The following is a 19,866-nucleotide window of genomic DNA, read 5'->3' on the forward strand; positions in this document are numbered from 1 at the left end:
AAAAGGCCTTCCTTTGTCTACACCCCTTTTTTTTTTTTTTTTGGTACTGGGGATCAAACTCAGGTCCTTGTGCTTGCGAGGCAGGCAATGGAACCACTAAGCTAAACACCTGGCCCTCTTTTTTAATTTTTTATTTTGAGATAAGGTCTTACTAAATCACTACGATGTCTAGGCACGGCTCAAACTTTCAAGGCTTCCGGTTCAACTTTCCAGGACACAGGTGTGAACCACCATGCCTGGATTTAATATAACTTTTAAATGTCCTACCAAATATTTTGTGACAGTAAAAAAAAAAAAAAAAAAATTTCCTTATACCTAGCTGTGCCTAAAACCCAATCTCCTTTTACTTGATTTTATGAAGCCCTAACAGCACTAAAATTTTTGATAAATCAAAGACTGCATTTTAAGAATTTTACCTAAAGTTAGTATTTCATTTCCCTGCAGGCAATATAGTATTATCAGAGATGAAGAAGCAGTCTTTAAATATGTGCCAAAAAAGTGAATTTTTTTGAGTCAGCTTTTTCAACAATTTCATTTATCTAAAATTAACTGAACATCTTCTTTGTGAAATAGTCACAGTAATCTTTGCCTGCATATTCATGACGCACTCTACTCACAAATATTTACAGAGGTGTACTGTAGACACAACTTAAATGGCTGAGTTGTCACAAAACTTACAGGCAAGAAAAGAGACCAGAAGATAGATACAATGATGCACACCTGGACTCCCAGCACTCTAAGAGGCTGACACAGGAATATCCAAAATTCAAGACCAACCTGGGCAGTTAAGCTATATACTGTGTCAAAATTTTAAAAACCATTTTACAATGTGGGAGGTATATAACTCAGAGTAAAGGCTCTAGGTTCAATCACCAGTACTGGAAAAGAGGAGATGAAAATATTCACTTCCAGACTACTTGATAACAAATAATTAACACTTCCTCCTTTGTTTAAAATGTAGTTCAATAATGAACTACAGGTTGTCAGACTTCATGGAGATCTCAAAAGCTAGAATCTGGGAAAAGAAAAGGAGAAGGCTAGCAGGTTGTCTAACAGCTATAGTTTACTGACAGGTATTGATTAAAATCTTGAATAAAATTTCCTTAGAGTACACTAGAGATTCAATGATAGATATTAATTTATCACTAAAAGCTTACTGACTATTGTATCCAATGCAGAGCAAGAGCACCTTCCCAGTAGCCTTCCTCAAATCAGACAGGAAGTGAGGAACAAATATAAAGAAGTAGTGAAGCAGAGGGATGGCCGTAGGGAAAAAATGAAACCAGAATAAATTGTTATTTCTTAGGAAAATGGAACTAAATCACGCACAGTTGTCTTTTCGAGTTTTTGTTGGTGGTGGGTGTGTGAAGGCTTTTCTTCGCCTTCTTCTGTTTGTTTGTTTGTATATCTGTTGCAGTACTGAAGACTGAACACAAGGCCTTCACACTGAGCTACAATCCTCAGATACTTTAAATTATGTTTTTTGAGATAGGGTCTCATTAAGTTGCTAGATTGCTCACACTGGGCTTGAATTTGTAATTCTTCTACTTCAGTCTCCCAAAATTCTAGGATTACAGGCATGCACTACCATGTCCAGCTTATCTTTGTATTTTTTTAAAATGATGTCTTCCAAAGAACAGAAAGGTTTAATCTTTATGATGTTCAATTTGTCAATTTGTCTTCTATGTTTAGTGCTTTTTGCATCCTACCTATAAAATTTTGCATATCCTACATATAACGATTCTCTCCTATGTTTTCTTCTAAAAGTTTTATAGACTTATAGGTTAAGCCTGCGGCAACTCACTTTCCAGTCCCCTTTCTGTCTCTCTTAGACAGAAGCTATCTTTCTCTCAATAAATTTTCCTATTCTTAACCTCTGTTGTTCCTAGAATTCATTCTTCTATTTTAGAGAATACAAACTTGCATTTCGGATAGCTACCAAGTTTGAGAATTACATTTATTCCCCCTACATCATTTTGGAGGCCTTCCACCAAGATTACTGGTTATAGGGGCTGCCAAACTCCAAGTGGTTATACAAATGGAACTGAAGACAGATGTGCTAGACTTCTTTTACCAGGATCCACAAGATCAACCTTGTAAACAGCTCATAACCATTAATCTACAATACAATTTCTATGTTGGATTCTGAAGTCCCTTGGACCTTCTCTTTATCCTCTTTATGGAAGGCTATTGTTGACTATATTCATAGCAATCCTGCTGACCATACTGTTTGGCCCATGTATTCTTAACTGTTTCTTTGGCTTTGTCTCCTCCAGACTCAAAGCTACATGCCTACCCAAGATGACAATGCCTGGAAGGCCTTTAGACAGACCCTCTGTAGAGTGACTCTGACTGCTGATCACAACTACAACTCCCTTCAGCTGTAAGTAGCCAGAACAGTCTTCACCCTTTGCCCCCTCACAGCAGTTAGGGGTACTTCTTCAGAGGGGAGAATGCTGTAAATAGGTAAGTTAGATATCTTGTACACAGTTAGACAGAGCCAGCGTACAAGGAGCCAATATGAAGAACAATGGAGCCAACATGGAGGACAATCAAGGCAACATGGAGGATAGTAGTGGAGCCAACATGGCAGACAAACAAGACACATTCACTGAAAGCCAACATTGTAAAAGAAGAGAAACTACCACACCCACATAGCATGAATACCAGTGATTGATAATTATAAATAGGTACCTAACACCTGGGTGGAGGACAAAGATCTTCCAAGAAAGATCCCTGACACACCCCTTACCACCAAAACTCCTTGCTCATTCCTTGTACACTCACTAAGTGACTTGTTTCCCCATGGGACCCACATTTTTTTTTTCCTGTTTCTCTCATTTATTCTCTATGCTGCTACATAGGAACATGAATGTTTATTTAGAGTAGACCAAAATCTACAGTAGGTTTTAGTGGGAGTCATAGGGGAAGGAGACAGGTAAGAAGGATGGCAGGGTACAGAGGGGCTAGGTTGGCTTCTAAGGCAGGTGAACCAAATTGCCAGGTCTGAGAGTAAGAGGATGCAAAATGGGAAGAGGGATTCAGCAAAAAGAGAGTTGACTTTCCAGGTGAACTGTATTCTCCTCAAACTTTGCTGAGGCCATTCATATGCAAAGTTTTTTTTCTTTTAAATTGAATTTATTGGTACATTCTAGGTAGACAGTACAGTTACATTCATTACTGGGATCTTGTACCTTTACATGTCAGGTCTTGGTTCTCATTTTTCCCCTTGTCCCCAACCTCCCTTCACCCCCTCCTCCCCTCCCCACCTTCAAACACTTTAATTCCATTTTTACATTTTCTCATAGTTTTTTCCTTTTCCCCTGTTCCCCGTTCCCTGTCCTTCTCATGGTCCCTACACCTTTGGTCCTTTTCTTCCTATTTCACATTGCTAATTGTCCATGGGACCCACATTTAATCAATATTACCTAAGTGACTGACTATACTTGTCATAATCTTATTGATTGTTTATAATTTTGTCTATCTTGTGATTTCTCATTGGATCAATATTACCCAAGCAACTATACTTGTAATCTCACTAGTTGACTACAGTTTTATCCCACATTTAACCCCCTTCACCTCCTGGCTTTGCCCCATAAAAGACCTCTGAGAAGTTGGGTGAGTGGGTAAGTGTCTCTCTCAGACAGAAGCTATCTCTCAATAAATTTTCCTATTCTTAAAAAAAAAGGCTAAACCTATAATCAATTCAGTTGGTGGGGGAGTTAACTGTACCATTTTTTTCCCAGTGTATATCCACAGTGTGTTGAAAAGACTACTCTTTTACCAATCAATTAACCTTGACATCTTTGTTAAAATCAACTGGCCATGTATCTGTAGGCCTACACTGTTTTTATTTTTTATTTCTATATATTATTACGCTTTGACATTTTCAAAACCTTTCTAGTTAGGGAGAAAATACTCCCAGGACTAGCCAATTCTTGAAAAAGAAAGCATGACTTCGATACACAAACTAAACAACCTACAGCCACCTCTCTTTTCTCCGGCCTTAACACACCCAGCAGGTGACAAACTTCTGCTTTGGTCATCCCAGAGCCAGGTGCCAAGCAACCAGTGACTGGCTCTGTAGTCTAAGGTCCTCTGGAATTATTCAGACTAGTCAATCTGAAACTGAGAAGAACCTGTAAAGTTCACAGTCTAGGAGAACAAGCTCGCCAAAACAACTGAAACCAAAGAACAGGACTACAGAACACTTTCCCTCCCCATCCCTACTGCACCTCCAAACTTCCTATCACGTTAATAAGGTTCTTTTGTTCAGAACATCATGTTTGGCTATCATGAAAGAATTACAAGTATTAAAAGACAAAGAGAAAATAAAATTTTGAAGAGACAGCTAGTGTTAGTATTGTGCTCAGACATTACAGAGATGATGGAATTATCATGCTAAAACAACTATGATTTTCTAATAAACTGCATGCAAGAATGGGTAGTGAGGTAAACAGAGAGGTGAAAATTTTAGGAAAGATCCAAAAGTAAGGTCAAAAACATCCAACAGAAATGCAGAATGTCCTTGATGGTCTTATTGGGAGACTGGGTATAGGCTGAGGGAAGAATCTCTGAGCTTTAGAATATCTCAGTTATCAACCATCAGAACTAGAGAACACAGAAAAAAACTTTTTTAAAGTAAAACAAAATATCCAAGAAGTATGGGTCAACTAGAAAAGGTCTGAGGTCTGCATAATGGGAATACCAGGTGAGGAAGAAAGAGAATGTAACTGAAGATATTTCTGAAGCAATAATAATTAAGAATTTTTCAAAATTAATGTCAGGCACCAAACCACAGACTCAGAAAACTCAGACAATACCAAGCAGGATAAAAACCAAAATAAATCTTCCACATAGGCATATTATTATCACACTGCAGAAAACCAAAGAAAAAAATACTGAAAGAAGGCGGGGGGGGAACACTGCTATGCTTTACACAGCTGTCTCCTCCAAACTCATTGAAATTTAACTGCTACTGCATTAGTATTAAGAGGTGGGATCTTTAGGAGTTGATTACAATATGATAGCGGCAGCTGTATAGGTAAAGTTAATGAACTTTATAAAATGATGAATTCAGGAGGGAATGGTGGCACACATCTGTAAAACAGTAGTCTGGGACACCAACTCAGGAGGATCCCAGATTCAAACCAGTCTGGGCAACTTAGCAAAACCGTCTCAAAGGGAGAAGGGGATGAATTCAGCCCTGACTCCGCTCTCCCTCTCTGCCTGTTCACCACGTGCTATGTGACATTGCAATAAGAAAGCCACTGCCAGACACTATGACCTTGACATTAGACTTTGCAATTACCAAATAATTCTCTGTTCCTTATAAATTAGCCAGTCTCAGATATTCTCTTACTAGCAGCAAAAAAATCAACTACAATGAACACTTTATCTATAGAACAAAATTACCCAACCTTTCAGAAACCAGGTGAGCAACTGCATAAGGTGAAATATTTCAAAATACTAAGAGAAAAAAAATATATCACCAGTATAGTATTCTGTACTCTGCAGAAATTACCCTCTAAAGTGAAAGAGAAATAAAGACTTTCTCAGAAAAACAAAAATAAGTGAAGTTTATTGCCAGGAGACCTGCCTTGCAAGAAATGTTTCAAGAATTTCACTACAGAGAGGGAAAAGTAATAAAGTACAGAGAGGGAAATGTGGATCTACATAAAGAAAGAAGAGCATCAAGGAAAGAGTACATGAAGATAAGGTGAAAATTTTCTTTTTCTTATTCTTAATTTATCTAGTAGATAATAGTCAAATTAATAACAAAATATTTGATTATATATGCTCATGTATAAGTAAAACAAATTGCAGCAATAAGAAATGAGAGAGCAGAAGAAAGAATTGGGATTATTTTGTTACCAATGAAGTAGTAAAGCAGGTTAAGATTAGCTATAAATGTATATTGCAACCCACCCCAAAAAGGTAAAAAGAAATATAATTGATAAGTTAGTAAAGAAAAAAAAAACAGAATCATAAAATCTTCAATTAAAACCATAAAAGGCAGAAAAAAATAATGAAAGACAAATACAAAAATGAAGAGAAAGGATAACAAATGGGAAACAATAATGAATACAGTAGATAGTCAATTGACTATTGATTATTGAATCACTGAGTATCAGTGGTCTAGAGGTACCAATTAAAAGACAGATTGTTGGGCTGGGGATTTAGCTCAGTGGTTCTGCCACCTGGCTTGCAAGTGCAAGGACCCAAGTTCAATCCCTGATATAGAAAAAAAAATTCAATTTACAGGCTGGGGATTTGGCTTAGTGGTTCCGCTGCCTGCTTCTCACAAGTGCAAGGGCCCAAATTCAATCCCTGGTACCAAAAAAAAAAAGACATTGTCACAGTGGATCAAAACATTACATTCATATCCTATTGGTCAGAGTCCTAGCCTGGATGAATTCATGAAATAAACAGAGGGCTTGGGTTTCTTCATATCACTTTGATTATGATATTTCAATAAAGAACATTATTATATTATCCTGTTAATGCTTACTAATGTGGGACTTTCTACTTCAGATAAGCAGAATGCATACAAAACTGATGAATTATCCTATGACCTGATACACATTAAATCATTCCACAATGAAGCATAAATGTAAACCCCAAAATTTGACACATTTGACATGTTATCAATATAAAATAAAGATTCTCTCTGCTAATACAGTTCTCTGTAAAAGAATATAAACAGCAAGCCAGGGGTGGTGGCACACGCCTGCAATCCCAGCACTCAGGCAAGAGGATCACTGTGAATTTGAGACCAGCCTGGGCTACATAGTGAATTCCAGGTCAGTCTCAACTACATAGCGAGACCTTGTCTCAAAAAACAAAAAACAACAGCAAAAAAAAAAGAGTATAAACATCAATTTGATAATCTAGCTTTATATTTTACTCGGCAATTAATTCTCTTTGAAATATGCATAGTATGCATCAACTTAAATCCAGAAGAAATGAAATAAGACTTAGTGAAATTGCTTGAAATCAGTTTACATTTTTTACTTTCGGCAGGCTTTTCTTTCACTTGCTCTCTCCTTCTTTCCCCCTTTTTTGAGATACTAGGGATAGAACCCATGTCCTTACACATGCTAGGCAAGCACTCTACCGCTGAGCTACACTGCCCAAATTTCCTTTAAAATTATTTTTATTTTGAGACAGGAACTTGCTATGTTACCCAAACTGCCCTGAAATCTCTGATCCTCCTGCCTCAATCTCCTGGGTATCATGCTTTTTTATATGAAAACTTAGCCTGCTCCTCTTCCTCAATCTCACAATTAATGATATTATAACCGCCCTAATATGAAAACTCTGATTCCCCCTCTGGGACATTTTACAGTAGACATTTCACAATAAGATACAGATAGAAATACAAAGTAAATAGTGACAAAATATTTTATCAGTTTCAGAAATCGTGCTATACACAGTAGTAAACAGATATGTACAAAGAATGGAAAACAGACAGACTACCTCTAGAAAAATTAAAATAGGGAAAAGAGACTAGAGAAAGACTTTTATTTTTACTCTGTGCAACTCTATGTGATGTTAATTTCAAAATGAAAATACATTCTTGTATTGGTTATCTTTAAAAATGAAATGTGGCCGGGCGTGGTGGTGCACTCCTGTAATCCCAGGACTTGGGAGGTTGAGGCAGGAGGATCGCTGTGAGTTTGAGACCAGCCTGGGCTACGTAGTGAGTTCCAAGTCAGTCTCAACTACATAGTGAGACCCTGTCTCAAAAAACCAAAAAAAAAAAAAAAAGTGAATATTAATGACAATATTACCACCCTCTGGACACAAGGGTCATATTAGACCCTGAAATACTCCAAAAACCTCTCAGACAGCTCATTGATACTGCAGCCCCACACATCAAAGGCTAAGTTAGTATACCAAAGTCATAGCCCCCTGGGGTATACATATTATAGATTTTATGCTACAAACTCACATTCTGTTTATCAATTTCTATTCCACTTACTTGCCTCCTGTTCATTACTGTTTATAGTTCAGTTTATCAGTTTAATTTTGTTCTGCTTTATAGGTATCCACGAGAATTACAATGTTTAATCCCGAACTTTAAGGTTGAGCTAAATAGAGCAGTTTAAATGCATATGTCCTGCCCAGTCTTTGATTCCCACCACTACACACATAAAAACCCATCCCCACAATCACATACGCATGAACACATACTTGAGCTAGTGCTACATCTTTTATCTTACTAGCTATTTTGCCATTACCTTCCACAGTATATCTGACAATGACATTACTGATGCTACAATAAGTAGCTAATATATGTAGTAAAAACATATACACTATAATGAATCAAAATGACATACCCAACAAACTCCCAACATTCATTGTAATTAAATAATGACCTTTCACCTTATATATACTACAAAAGGAGAAAGAAGCTCTAAAGAAAAAAACAGTCATTAAAAAAATGAAAATAAATGTAAACAGGCCACTACAATTACAAAGTTCATCTGCGTGCATGTGTGCGTGCGTGCGTGTGTGCGTGTGAGTGTGTGTGTGGTATTGGGTAACTAAACCCAGAACCTTGAGCATACTAGACAAGTATTCTACCACTGAGGCACAGCCCAGCCCCAAGAAAGTTCATCTAAAGGATGTGTATCAAATAATATGAGAATTCATCAGTTCTATATGCATTTTGCTTAATACAAAGTTCTGGGAAACATGTAGTTCAGTTTCACCTAAATAAAAGAAATGAAATATCACCATAAAATAGCATTTCTGGAATTTATTCTGTAAAAAGCAAAGCTTTGTTTCATTTTTTATTGTTATTGTTGTTGCTAATTATCTTACATAAAATAGGGATCTTTAAAAGAATAGTTGGTTTACAAAAAGAGGGGAAAGTAATTCAATTATTTTAACATCTCCTGTCTTTACTAACAATGTTAAATTTCTTAAATTTTTATTTTGCATACTGTGGTAATGGAGAATATCTTTATTAAAAATTTAAAAATATACAGCAGGAGTATGTACAGCTCAGTGGTAAACCACTTTGCATTACATGTGTCAGGACCTGGCTTCAATCCCCAGCACCCAACGAAGTAATCAATAAATCAAGTAAAAAGCCAGGAACCAAAAGAATACAATAGATAATAGAAAACTAGACCTATTCAGAATGTTAGAGCAAGAACAAAATTTAGATTTATAAGTTAAAAATCTAGAGGTGAACTACTTAGGTTCATTTCCTGAACTCCACAACCTACCAATTATAGGATGTTTAGTAAGTTGCTTGCCTCTCCAACCTCAATTTCCTAACTGATAAAATGAGCATAGGAATAGAACCTAATTCTCACAGGTTTCTTGTAAAATTAAATGGAATAAATAGAGCCTACCACATACATTTCTAGTAGATACTGGCACTTATTATCAGCAAATTCAGAAAATGAGTATCCATGAGTTTGTGTTTTCTCTGAGAGATTTGAACTTGCAACTAGCAGAAATAGCTTTAAAACATGAAACCCCTGATATTTTTGGATTTTATACTTATTTCTATTAAGATCATTTTATTTGTATTCTGAAGAAATTTATTTCAAAGGAGAAAAAGAGATAACATTCTTCAGATATTCCTGACCTAGATTTAAAGGAAGAAAAGAAGAAATTCTACAAGGGTATGAATAGGCATACATGCACATGCACGCACACACACACACACACAGCACCCCGAAGGAGGAAACAAGAATGATGAGTGGAAGAAGGAAGGCAAGTGACACAGACACAAAACATCCAATTAAACTTTGTAACATGATATAATTCATTAGAGCATAATTACTTTTATTATTAAATGATTAATCATAAAGTTTGAAGAAAAGGTCATGTTGAATTATACATCATTAAAGAATTTCAAAGATATTAACAACCATATTCACTGTAAATTAATTTAAACTCTTAGAAGGTAATTTAGTGTTACATTTGAAAATTCAAAAAGCACATATCCTTTCACAAACAAATATAAATAAGAAGATTTAGCCTACAGTTAATCAAGAAAGTATACAAAAATGTACAAAATGGATACTGTGTGCATTATAAGCAATAACAAATACTGGAAAATTATAAGCATTTATAAAGGGGAAATTATGAGTATGCTACAATCCATGTAATGGAATACATGGAATGAGGCAAATGTTCCTCCAAATAGATTATTAAAGAGAGAACTATACAGGAATTTCTACCAGAGTAATTTAAACATAGTATATAGATATTTAAATGTGTTTGTATAATAAAATGTTGCAAAAATACACACAAAAATTAACAGTGGTCACCAATGGAAAATGGGATTAAGGTAAGGAGGACAAAGGATGAAAAGAAGCAAACATTAACTTTCACAAAGCAGACATATGTACACAGATTCATAATTTTTACTGTATACAGGTTGAACAATGATAGTCCAAATATTTGAAGTCTAACTCCAAACTGTAAAACATTTCTTATGTTTGGGTTATGGATACTTAACTAGTATTTTAAATTGCAAATATTTTAAAATTTGAAAAATTACAAAATCTGAAACACTTCTGATCCTGAGCATTTTAGATGCAAGATACTCAAACTGTATATGTATTAATTTTAAAACTAAAGAAAATATATCAAGTAAAAATAAGTTCACAAAGATTGTTCAAAGAGACAAACAGAACAGCACATACAATGGAGGACAAATTTACAAGCAAAGAATTTGAAAATTTCATTGATATACAGCTAAAGAGTCTTACCTGACACTTGGCACTACAGTATTTGGCAACTCGGCATTGAGAGCATCTCATCAGCTTTTCCTTCCTGTTCAAAAGATAGTAATAATAATAATTCCATACTAGAAAATGAATAAGAGACATACATGGTTGAGAAAAGAAAACGTAAGTCAGTATGTTGACACTAAAGTTCTGCTCATTCTCCATAGTCTTTATGATTTAGATTTTCACATTAATGATCATTCTCTTTCACCTTTGATGTGTGACATTTACACAATGACTAATGTTCATTTGTTAAAATGTGGCAATAAGATACACAGCATAAAACAACATATTAACCACTTTTAAAGGCATTTAAGTCATTCAGATTGTTTTGCAACCATTACCACCAATAATGTTATATGGGACATAAATTTAATTAATATTACAGTGTCTCATTTAGACAGAAAACTTCACTTCACGGAGACATTAATCTCTCAATATGTAATTTCAAATCCAGTATATTGACTAGGTGAAAGTACAGGTTGAACATCCCTTATCTGAAATGCTTGGACCAAAGAGTTTAAAATTTTGGAGATTTTTCAGATTTTACATATACATAAGGAGATATTCTGGAGATGGTACTCAAGTATAAATACAAAATTCATTTAGATTTCATAGACACCTCATGCACAGACTAGGGAAATTTTATACAATATTTTTAGTAGGCCTATTTTTGGATTGTGAGCCATCGCATGATGATAGCTTAAAATCTTTCCATTTATAAAATCATGTTAGCTCTAAAAAAGTTTCTGATTTTAGAGTATTTCAGATTTTTGGATTTTTGGATTAGAGGCACAACCTGTACCCTTTAAATATAAAATTTTATGTCTTAAATTATATAGTTTAATTATGAACATACTCCTGGGAAATGATTTTTAAATTATATTAAATTTGATTATTACTTTTCACAGATCGAATTGAAATGTTTCAGAGATGTCTCTACTAAATCACTTGACAGCAAAAAAGTAAATGTTTGGGGTAGGGATTTGGCTCAGTGGTTCCGCCGCCTGCCTCACAAGCACAAGGTCCTGAGTTCAATTCCCACTACTGAAAAAAAAAGTATATTTTTTAAGAACTTGAATTATAAAATAAAAATAATAAATCTGATAGTAACATTACTAGTGACAAACACAAACAGGACAGTCGGTAGTTTCAAGGTGGCCAAAAATGCTAAAAGACAAACTACAATATATCAATAGCAAACAAAACAATTTTACCTAAGCATTTACTGAGGTACAGGTACTCCACATTCTTTACTAACTTATGGTAAACTTGAAACCAACTTTTTTGGGGCTAGGGTATCAGGGATTGAACTAAGGACCTTGCACTTACAAGGCAGGCAGTGGCACCACTGAGCTAAATTCCCAGCCTTGAAGTCAACTTATAAGGTTAGCAATTTTATTATTAGGCCCACTTTTGAGATGCTTCAATATATTTTCAAGAAATAAAATGTAGATATTGTAGTACAAATTGATTAAGGAAGTATACAATTAAGTGAATGTGACATGTTACTCTGAAAGAGACTGAATCTATAAAAAAATCAGAGCCATTCAGATACCTCTCATATGGAAGAACAAATATGAGAATTAGGGTATAAAACATGGGAAATGTTAAAAGTCTAAATAAAGAAAAGTCAAACTGCCTCCCGCTCCTACTTTTAAATTCTAGTTATCAGACAGAACCCTCCAGACAAAAAACCAAAACCAATCTGGCTCTAAAGTTTTGTTTTTAATCGCCACACTATACTATGATTTGTAAATAAAATTACATAAAAATTCAGTCTGTCCAGTTTCTTCGTGAAACACATTTCAAGCAAAAAGGCATAAACATTGGCTAACTAGAAATACTAACTAGAATATTCTAGTTAGAATACTAACTAGGAAAAAAGTGTGTCACTATATCAATACCAGAAAAAAAGATTTCAAGGTTAAATTCATTATTATAGATCAAGAAGGTCAAAACACATGTACTTAGTAACAAATGTACCCAGTCTCAAAACATATAAAGTCCAAGTTACAGATCTCTATAAGGAAAAAATAACCAATACACAACAACTTAACTCATGTAAGGACCTTAAAATATTTCCTGGACTAGAATAAATACAAGAGTTAGCTATTATTAAAAAAAAAAAAAAAAAAAAAAAAAAAAAAAAAAACCTATAAACTTCAAGGAATCCACAGATCAAGTAGATAAATAAAAAATAGCTCTATGAGTTAGTTATACCTGTTATAGGAATGTATATTCATTTTTGTTGTTGTTGCTTTGTTGGGTTTTTTTTCTTGAGACAAGGTCTCAAACCTTACAGTGAGTTCAGGCTGACCTGGAACTCACTACATAGCCCAGGCTGGCCTCGAACTTGTGGCAATCCTCCTGCCTCAGCCTTCCAAGTGCTGGGATTCCTGGCATGCTCCACAATGCTCAGCTGTATTCATGTATTCTTTCCCGGCACCCACAGGCTCTATTTTTTTCTGGTACTGGGGAACAAACTTGAGACCTTGCTCTTGAAAGGCAGGCGGCGGAACCACTGAGCTAAATCCCCAGCCCACCCATAGACTCTTTATTGAAAGTATCCACATATACAAAATTAGGATGTAAACCAAATTCAAAAATCCCAGAAAATCAATTATATAGAACATTTTCTTCAATCCCAAGAGATTTAAATTAGAAAACTGTAACAAAAAGAAATCTGGCGAAATCTCATATACATAGAAATTTGAAAGTATACTGTCATACAATTCAAGGATCAAAGAGGAATTACAGTGAAAATTGGAAAATATATTAGGTCTACATAATGGAAAAATACCCACTTAGGCGGGCTTGGTGGTGCACATCTATAATCCCAGCACTCGGGAGGCTGAGACAGGAGGATGGCTATGAGTTTGAGACCAGCCTGGGCTACATAGGGAGTTCCAGGTCAGTCTCAACTACACGGTGAGAGCTTATCTCAAAAAAAAACAAAACAAAAAAAACCCCACACTTGATAAAGCTGAATTAATACTTATAGGAATATTTGTAGCTTTAAATGTTTAAAAGAAGAAAAACTGAAAATTAATGAGTTAAACATGAAAATCAAGAACGTTTAAAACAATCAAGATAAACAAGAAATCATAATCATAAGGCAATATTTAAAAATGAAATAGAACAGAGAATAGAAACAATTACTGAAGCTAGAAAAATACCATTAATAAGTCTTGCAAGGTTATTTAAGAAACAGAAAATTCACAAATATGAATTAGAAATAAAAGGTTACAAAAAGGCAACATCCAGTAGAGATTTTAAAACACACAAGAGGGAATCCTCAGGGAGTGACAGCTGTGATACAATACTAATTCCCTTGACTATCTTCATGAGAAAAGACAGAGCAAGATCTGCAGCAAAATCACCACCACTTCCCACCCTGGAAAACATTGACAACAAACCCGTAATATGCATGGGCAGAGAAAACCACTAATGATTCTGAGATCTGAATTAAATCAGCATCTTTATGGGGGGCAATAAAACAAAGCAATTTGACTTCCAACAGACCTGTAAATGATGTGTCAAGCCAATTTGAGAATGACAGCCAGGCTGGAAGTTTTCTCTCACAGAATACTTCTTAGAATGAGGTCACACGGTCTCCCCCACACATCCCTCCAAATGTGCCTCCCTCAGACCTGACTTCTCAGATTTTTCCCTTGTCAGTGCATTCAGGGCTATTTCTGTTGCCTGAAAGTAAAAATCCCCAACTCTACAAAGAGTTTGATCTCTGTTCTAAAAAGTAATGAGAAGAATCAAGATACCCAAGATGATCCGTGATGAAAAGTGAAGAAGCAGCAATACTACTTCTCCTCCCTCCCAGAGCTACCAACCAGCAGCTTTCATACATCTTCACACAGAATTCTGACCAACTAAACAAGATGATCCAGGGCAACTGAACACTTTAGTTGCCACTTGAATGTGATAGAAATTCCCTAACATGGGCTATTTAAAAGTTTGGAAGTTTAATATATAATAAATAACTAAATAAACAAATTCTAAAGTTAAAAAAGAAAAATCTATTGAATCTAAAGAAAAAAAAGCATATGCTTGATTAGGTCAATCACTGCATCTCTGAAGAGTTCCTGAGAGGGGAGAGGAAGTAGCAGAAACTCCTCTGCCAGACATATTAGAAAAGCATTCTTTGATTCCCTTAACAACATTTATTTCCAATGAAAAACAAAGACATATTTCTTGAAAAAAGCGGTATCAAATAAAAAACAGAAATCATTAGCTGTTCTCTAGAGAAAGGACTGTTCATTTTAGGTCACTCCTAATGGGTGAGCAAGGGTAGATTTTATCTAATTGTAAAAACTTTTCTAACACTGTTGCAAAAATAAAATGAAGTGGCTTGAGAAATGTACAGTTCCAAGTAATTTTTCAGGCTGAGGAATTTAAAAGACACATTTGCTAAACATAATACGAAGGAAATTCCAGCACTGCAAAGGAGAATGAATTAGACAAGTTTCCTTCTCCTTCCAAGACTGTTTTGTACTGTTTTTCTTATGCAATAAATATATACTAAATTTGACGATGGAAAAAGTTGTGCATATCATAAAAGAAACTACAGTAGTCTCAGAATAGAGAAATGATAAATATATACAGTTTTGACAGATTGCAAGAACTTGCTGTTTACATAATGATTGTCTCAAGAGTCCATCAGAACTAGAATTTCTCAATGAAAAGGAATCTAGAGAAGAAATAAGTTAAGAATGGATTGATCATACAAAAGTGATTCCCCCCTCACTTTTTCCCTTCACGTGAAAGACGAAAAGTAATATTCTACCTCCAATTAAGAGAAGACATCAAAATTATTTTACAAGAATCTTTTAGCAATCCATTCTTTAAAAGTAAATATAAATAAGCAAAAAAACAATTTCCTAAGACTTGTTCATATAAATTTTTACTGCCATTGAACAGTAAAAATATAAAAAATTCTTAGGTTACTCAATGTCATAGACATTATGGTTCATGGAGCATAATAAATTAAATCTTTTCTTCCAAGTAGGCATATAGGCTGGGCCATAATTAGTTTCTTCAACAGCCTAAGTTACTGAAAAAAAGAAAATAAAAAATGAGCAAATTTTACTATTCTTCAGTACATAAGAAGCTAGATAAGGGTACCAACTGTCTCTACATATCAAAAGGGGTTAATTGCTGCCCCTCACGTCTCAACTATGGGGACATTATTCAAGGAACATCTCTGTTCTTCTTAGAGGTCAGGAAGAAAAAGTGTCCCACTGTTTAGAAACTCTGCCCTAAAACACGACCAGTTTCCAAACAGAAGGAATGACATTTCCTGGAACAGATATGGAAAACAAAAAAATCAACAAGTCCTATTTATTCTCAAATTTCTCTCATACCTTGCATCTGCAGAATCCAGTTTAAACTTCCAATAGAGAAAATCTCATACTTCTATAAAGCTCTTTCTAGTGTGTCCAGATCGCCTAAAAGTCTCCCAGGGTGTGTCCTTCAGCAGCCACCCCCACTACAGAAGGCAGCAGGCCCACTGCTGACCCTCTGGGCTTAGGCACTGGCTGTGAAATACAGGGAAGGCCACCAACACCCCCCCAATCCTCTGAGGCACATGTATCCAGGTGAAGTATGCCATATATAGTTGGAAACAATGCCAGAGTCCAAGTGGAACACAGCCCTACAGTCAGAAACAAACTCTTAACTTCGGAGCTTCGCACCTAGGCTTAAGATTCCCTAACAATGGTCTTTTACATACTGAATAATATCTCAAAAACTAAAATATAATTTGTTGTTGATCAGTATGACTTCTGGGAAGAAATCTGAGCTGAGAAAAACACTAGAATAAATTTGAAAAGCCTGAACCCCTCAGAATTGTTATAAAAAATTGTTGATTTGGGGATTTCTGACTTTCTACCATGTGCCTTAAAACAAGTTTTAAGAAAGATTCCTACAAGGAATACCTATGAAATTATTTTTCACAGAATTGAGATGTGAAATGCTCTTTTGAACAATAAATGCGTATAAGGAATAGTGAATATTATGATGCCCAAGCTCAAGAATAGACCCCAGTATAATAGATAATGTGAAATAGGAAGAAAAGGTCCAAAGGGGAAGAGAAAGTAGGAAAGGGGTAGTAGGGGAAAGGAAAGAAGGTAAAAAATACATATTTGAAAAAATGGAAACAAAGCTTTTGTAAATAGGGAGGGGTGGAAGGGTGGGAGCAAGGGAAGGGGAATGCGGAAAAAACAAGAATCAAGAAACATCATGTACAGGTACAAATTCCCAATGATGAATGCGATCACAATGTATACCAAAAATGTACCAACAAACTCAATGAATTTAAAAAAAAAAAAAAAACAAGAAGAAACTTCATCATTTTAACAACACAGAGCCAAAAATAAGATATAAATCTCATTTTTAAAACAAAGATACCACAAAAATAAGACCTCCTTAAAAAATTTTTATTTATGCAAATATCTTTGAAATCTAAGAATTCTAATTCATTAGAAATGCTGATGTCATGTAGCCAAATATTTGAACATTTTTCCATGGAACTTTCTGAAGCAAACAAAATTCTACACTAGAAAAAAAAAGATCATCCCAATTAAAATTATGCTATTCCACCAGGGTAGTGCAATTACTGTCTAATAAAATAAAATATGCTGGAAAATGCTAAACAGAAGCTCTCCCTTTAGCATAAATATTCAAAACAATACAGTAAAGGGACTTTTCATTTTTGTTCCCAGATAGTAATTATAGTGGTTTGGGCCCAAAGGCCTTTTTCAAAATTAAACAGATTTACATCCACCATCCAACTAGCAAATAAATACTTTTTAATACAAAGCAGCAGATGTGGTCAAAATAATATAGTGTCATAACACAGGAAAACAGAATTGGTTTGGTTTCATCTGCCTACGTTCCCTATCACTTTATTTCATATTTCTAACATTTAATGTATAAAGTAAGAAAATGAGATGGTTAATACTTCAGGGAAAATCAATCTGAGATCCACTGTAACGTACCCTTCCCAGGAAAAGCACAAGCATTTAAATTGAAATTGGCACTTAGGGAAAAGCACAGCAAAATATTTTGAACAAGTTAAAAGTCAGCATAGGCAGATTACCTACTTGGGTACTTCCCTTTCTACCACCCTGTCTCCTAAACTAAACATTCCTCTGGAGACTTCAGTAACCAATGAACCAAATTTCCAGTTGCCAATCTGACAAGTGTCAGTGATTGGCCACTGTGAGGTGCTTGGCCCATGTAGGGGTGGACACCCGTTGAGGGGTAAGACAGTCACTGCCTTTAGGCAATGACAACCAAGGAGGACTGCCTGCAAAATGAGCTACGATACCAAACAATTCTGAGAAGCAGCAAAGACTGCATAGGACCCAAGTTCAGATGAAGGAAAGGTCACTTTCTCATGGATAAAGAGTAAACAGGACAGGATGGTAGCACTGCTCTAAGTGAAAGGAGATAGTTTTGGCAGTTCACAGTTCAAAATGTGCGAGCCAAACCCACTCATACAAATAGTGCAACCCAAAAAACCTTGCTTAGCCTCAATTTCTTACTCTAAAATGTGGGAATAAATGACTACTCATAAAACTGCTAGGCAGGCTACTAACGTAGCCCATATAAAAAGCCTGTGAACAAGCAGATTATCACACCCAGAGCTAAAACTGAGGCTGCTAATTGCATTTTTTAAGGGCTCAAGAAAATTTCATCTATTTCTATGCAATGTCAGAAAATGTTTCTTGTATGCCTCTTCAATGGCTGCTAAACTAGCAAAATCTACTTGTGCTAAAATATGCTCATCTCCATTCAGTCACACAGAAAATTTAGTAGGATCACTCTGAAATCCACATATGCCCACAGTACTTGGTTCTAATTTCAATTTTTGGCTAGCATCCTGCGCTAAATTTATGGAAATTTCTAGTACTTAATCTACATTCACGGAAATTTCTAGCAATATTATCATTAATTTAATCAGAATGACTGACCTTAAAATGTTCTTATTCAAGAAGTTCTAACTTTGAAGTAGTAAAAAGGTTTGTGAAGGTTTCATTTGTGGAAATTAAAATCATAGGGGACTGTTAAACCTGGAGGCATATTAAAAGGCAATTGCAACTTCTAACATTCTGTTTGCTTTACACTGTAATATCTGTGACATGTTAAGGATTAAACTAACATTTTTATAAGAGCATAGATTTAAGCTTTCCTTATTATATTAACAATGTTCTGCTACAAGGTTGTACAAAGTTGTAGGTCACTTTGATAGCTAATAACTAAAAACTGGTGACATAAGGGTATTAAAGTACAGTCAGCTTATTTTTTTCTCCAGGTAGAGCATAAGTAGATTAAAGAAAGCTGAGACCAAGTGAACAAAAGGAGAAAATTTTTCTACTTATGCTACTTGTGTTTCTAAATAAGAAACTTACTCAGGCTTATCTAGTAACACAAGTCTGATAATCTAAGAGATGCATTATATTTCCCTAAACTTCTTGAAATCTATAATAATAAGAATATTAGGAAGAAAAAAACTGACTCTGCCCAAAGACTGAAATCAAAACACCATTTATATATGTAAGTACTGCTAATACAAATATTATAAACATTAACATACCTCAGGTAAAATTCTGTAGAAGGTATAACAGTATTTGATCTATATTTTCATCAGGCCTTCAAAGGGGCAAAAAAAGAAAACAGAAAGACTTGAATTCAGTTCCAGGAAATTTTTGCCACTCTGGAATAATTATGTGTCATGCTTCCTCTGGTTAGGAAATGAAATTTACTGGTATTATGTTTCTATTTTAGCTTCAATTATGAGAAAATCAAAAGCCAATTTCACTAACTGTAATGATTCATTCCCTTCAGAGGCCTGAAGGCCTCTTCCTCTGCCCACTTTAAATATTTGCTCTTCTGTTTTACAATTAAGTATATTGCTTTGTTTAACTTTCTTTTTTTGTTCAGGTGCCAGTGATTGAACCCAGAGCCTCATGCATGCTATGCAAGTGCTTGTCCACTGAGCTACACTACAGCCCACTTTAACTTCTAACCAGAAGAAGCCTCAAGTCCTCTTGAAAGTAAATAATGAAATTTCAAATCGTTAATTCTTTCT

The 19,866-nt window shown here is 35.1% G+C and overlaps 1 protein-coding gene across 4 annotated transcripts in view; it reads right to left on the reverse strand.

The window, feature by feature from the left end:
- Smyd3 (SET and MYND domain containing 3) overlaps positions 1–19,866 on the reverse strand; it is a 690,610-nt gene that overhangs the window by 519,002 nt on the left and 151,742 nt on the right. For 3 of the 4 annotated variants that reach the window (XM_010642624.2, XM_010642628.2, XM_010642626.2), the window contains exon 2: positions 10,740–10,803. In XM_010642624.2, coding sequence (XP_010640926.1) covers positions 10,740–10,803 — 64 coding nt within the window. Of the gene's footprint in view, positions 1–10,739; positions 10,804–19,371; positions 19,415–19,866 lie in introns of those variants that run through there. The other variant, XM_010642627.3, reaches the window with a different exon arrangement.

The sequence above is a fragment of the Fukomys damarensis genome, unplaced genomic scaffold, assembly GCF_012274545.1.
Source record: "Fukomys damarensis isolate Sample0158 unplaced genomic scaffold, DMR_v1.0_HiC HiC_scaffold_11, whole genome shotgun sequence".
Taxonomy (NCBI): Eukaryota; Metazoa; Chordata; class Mammalia; order Rodentia; family Bathyergidae; genus Fukomys; species Fukomys damarensis.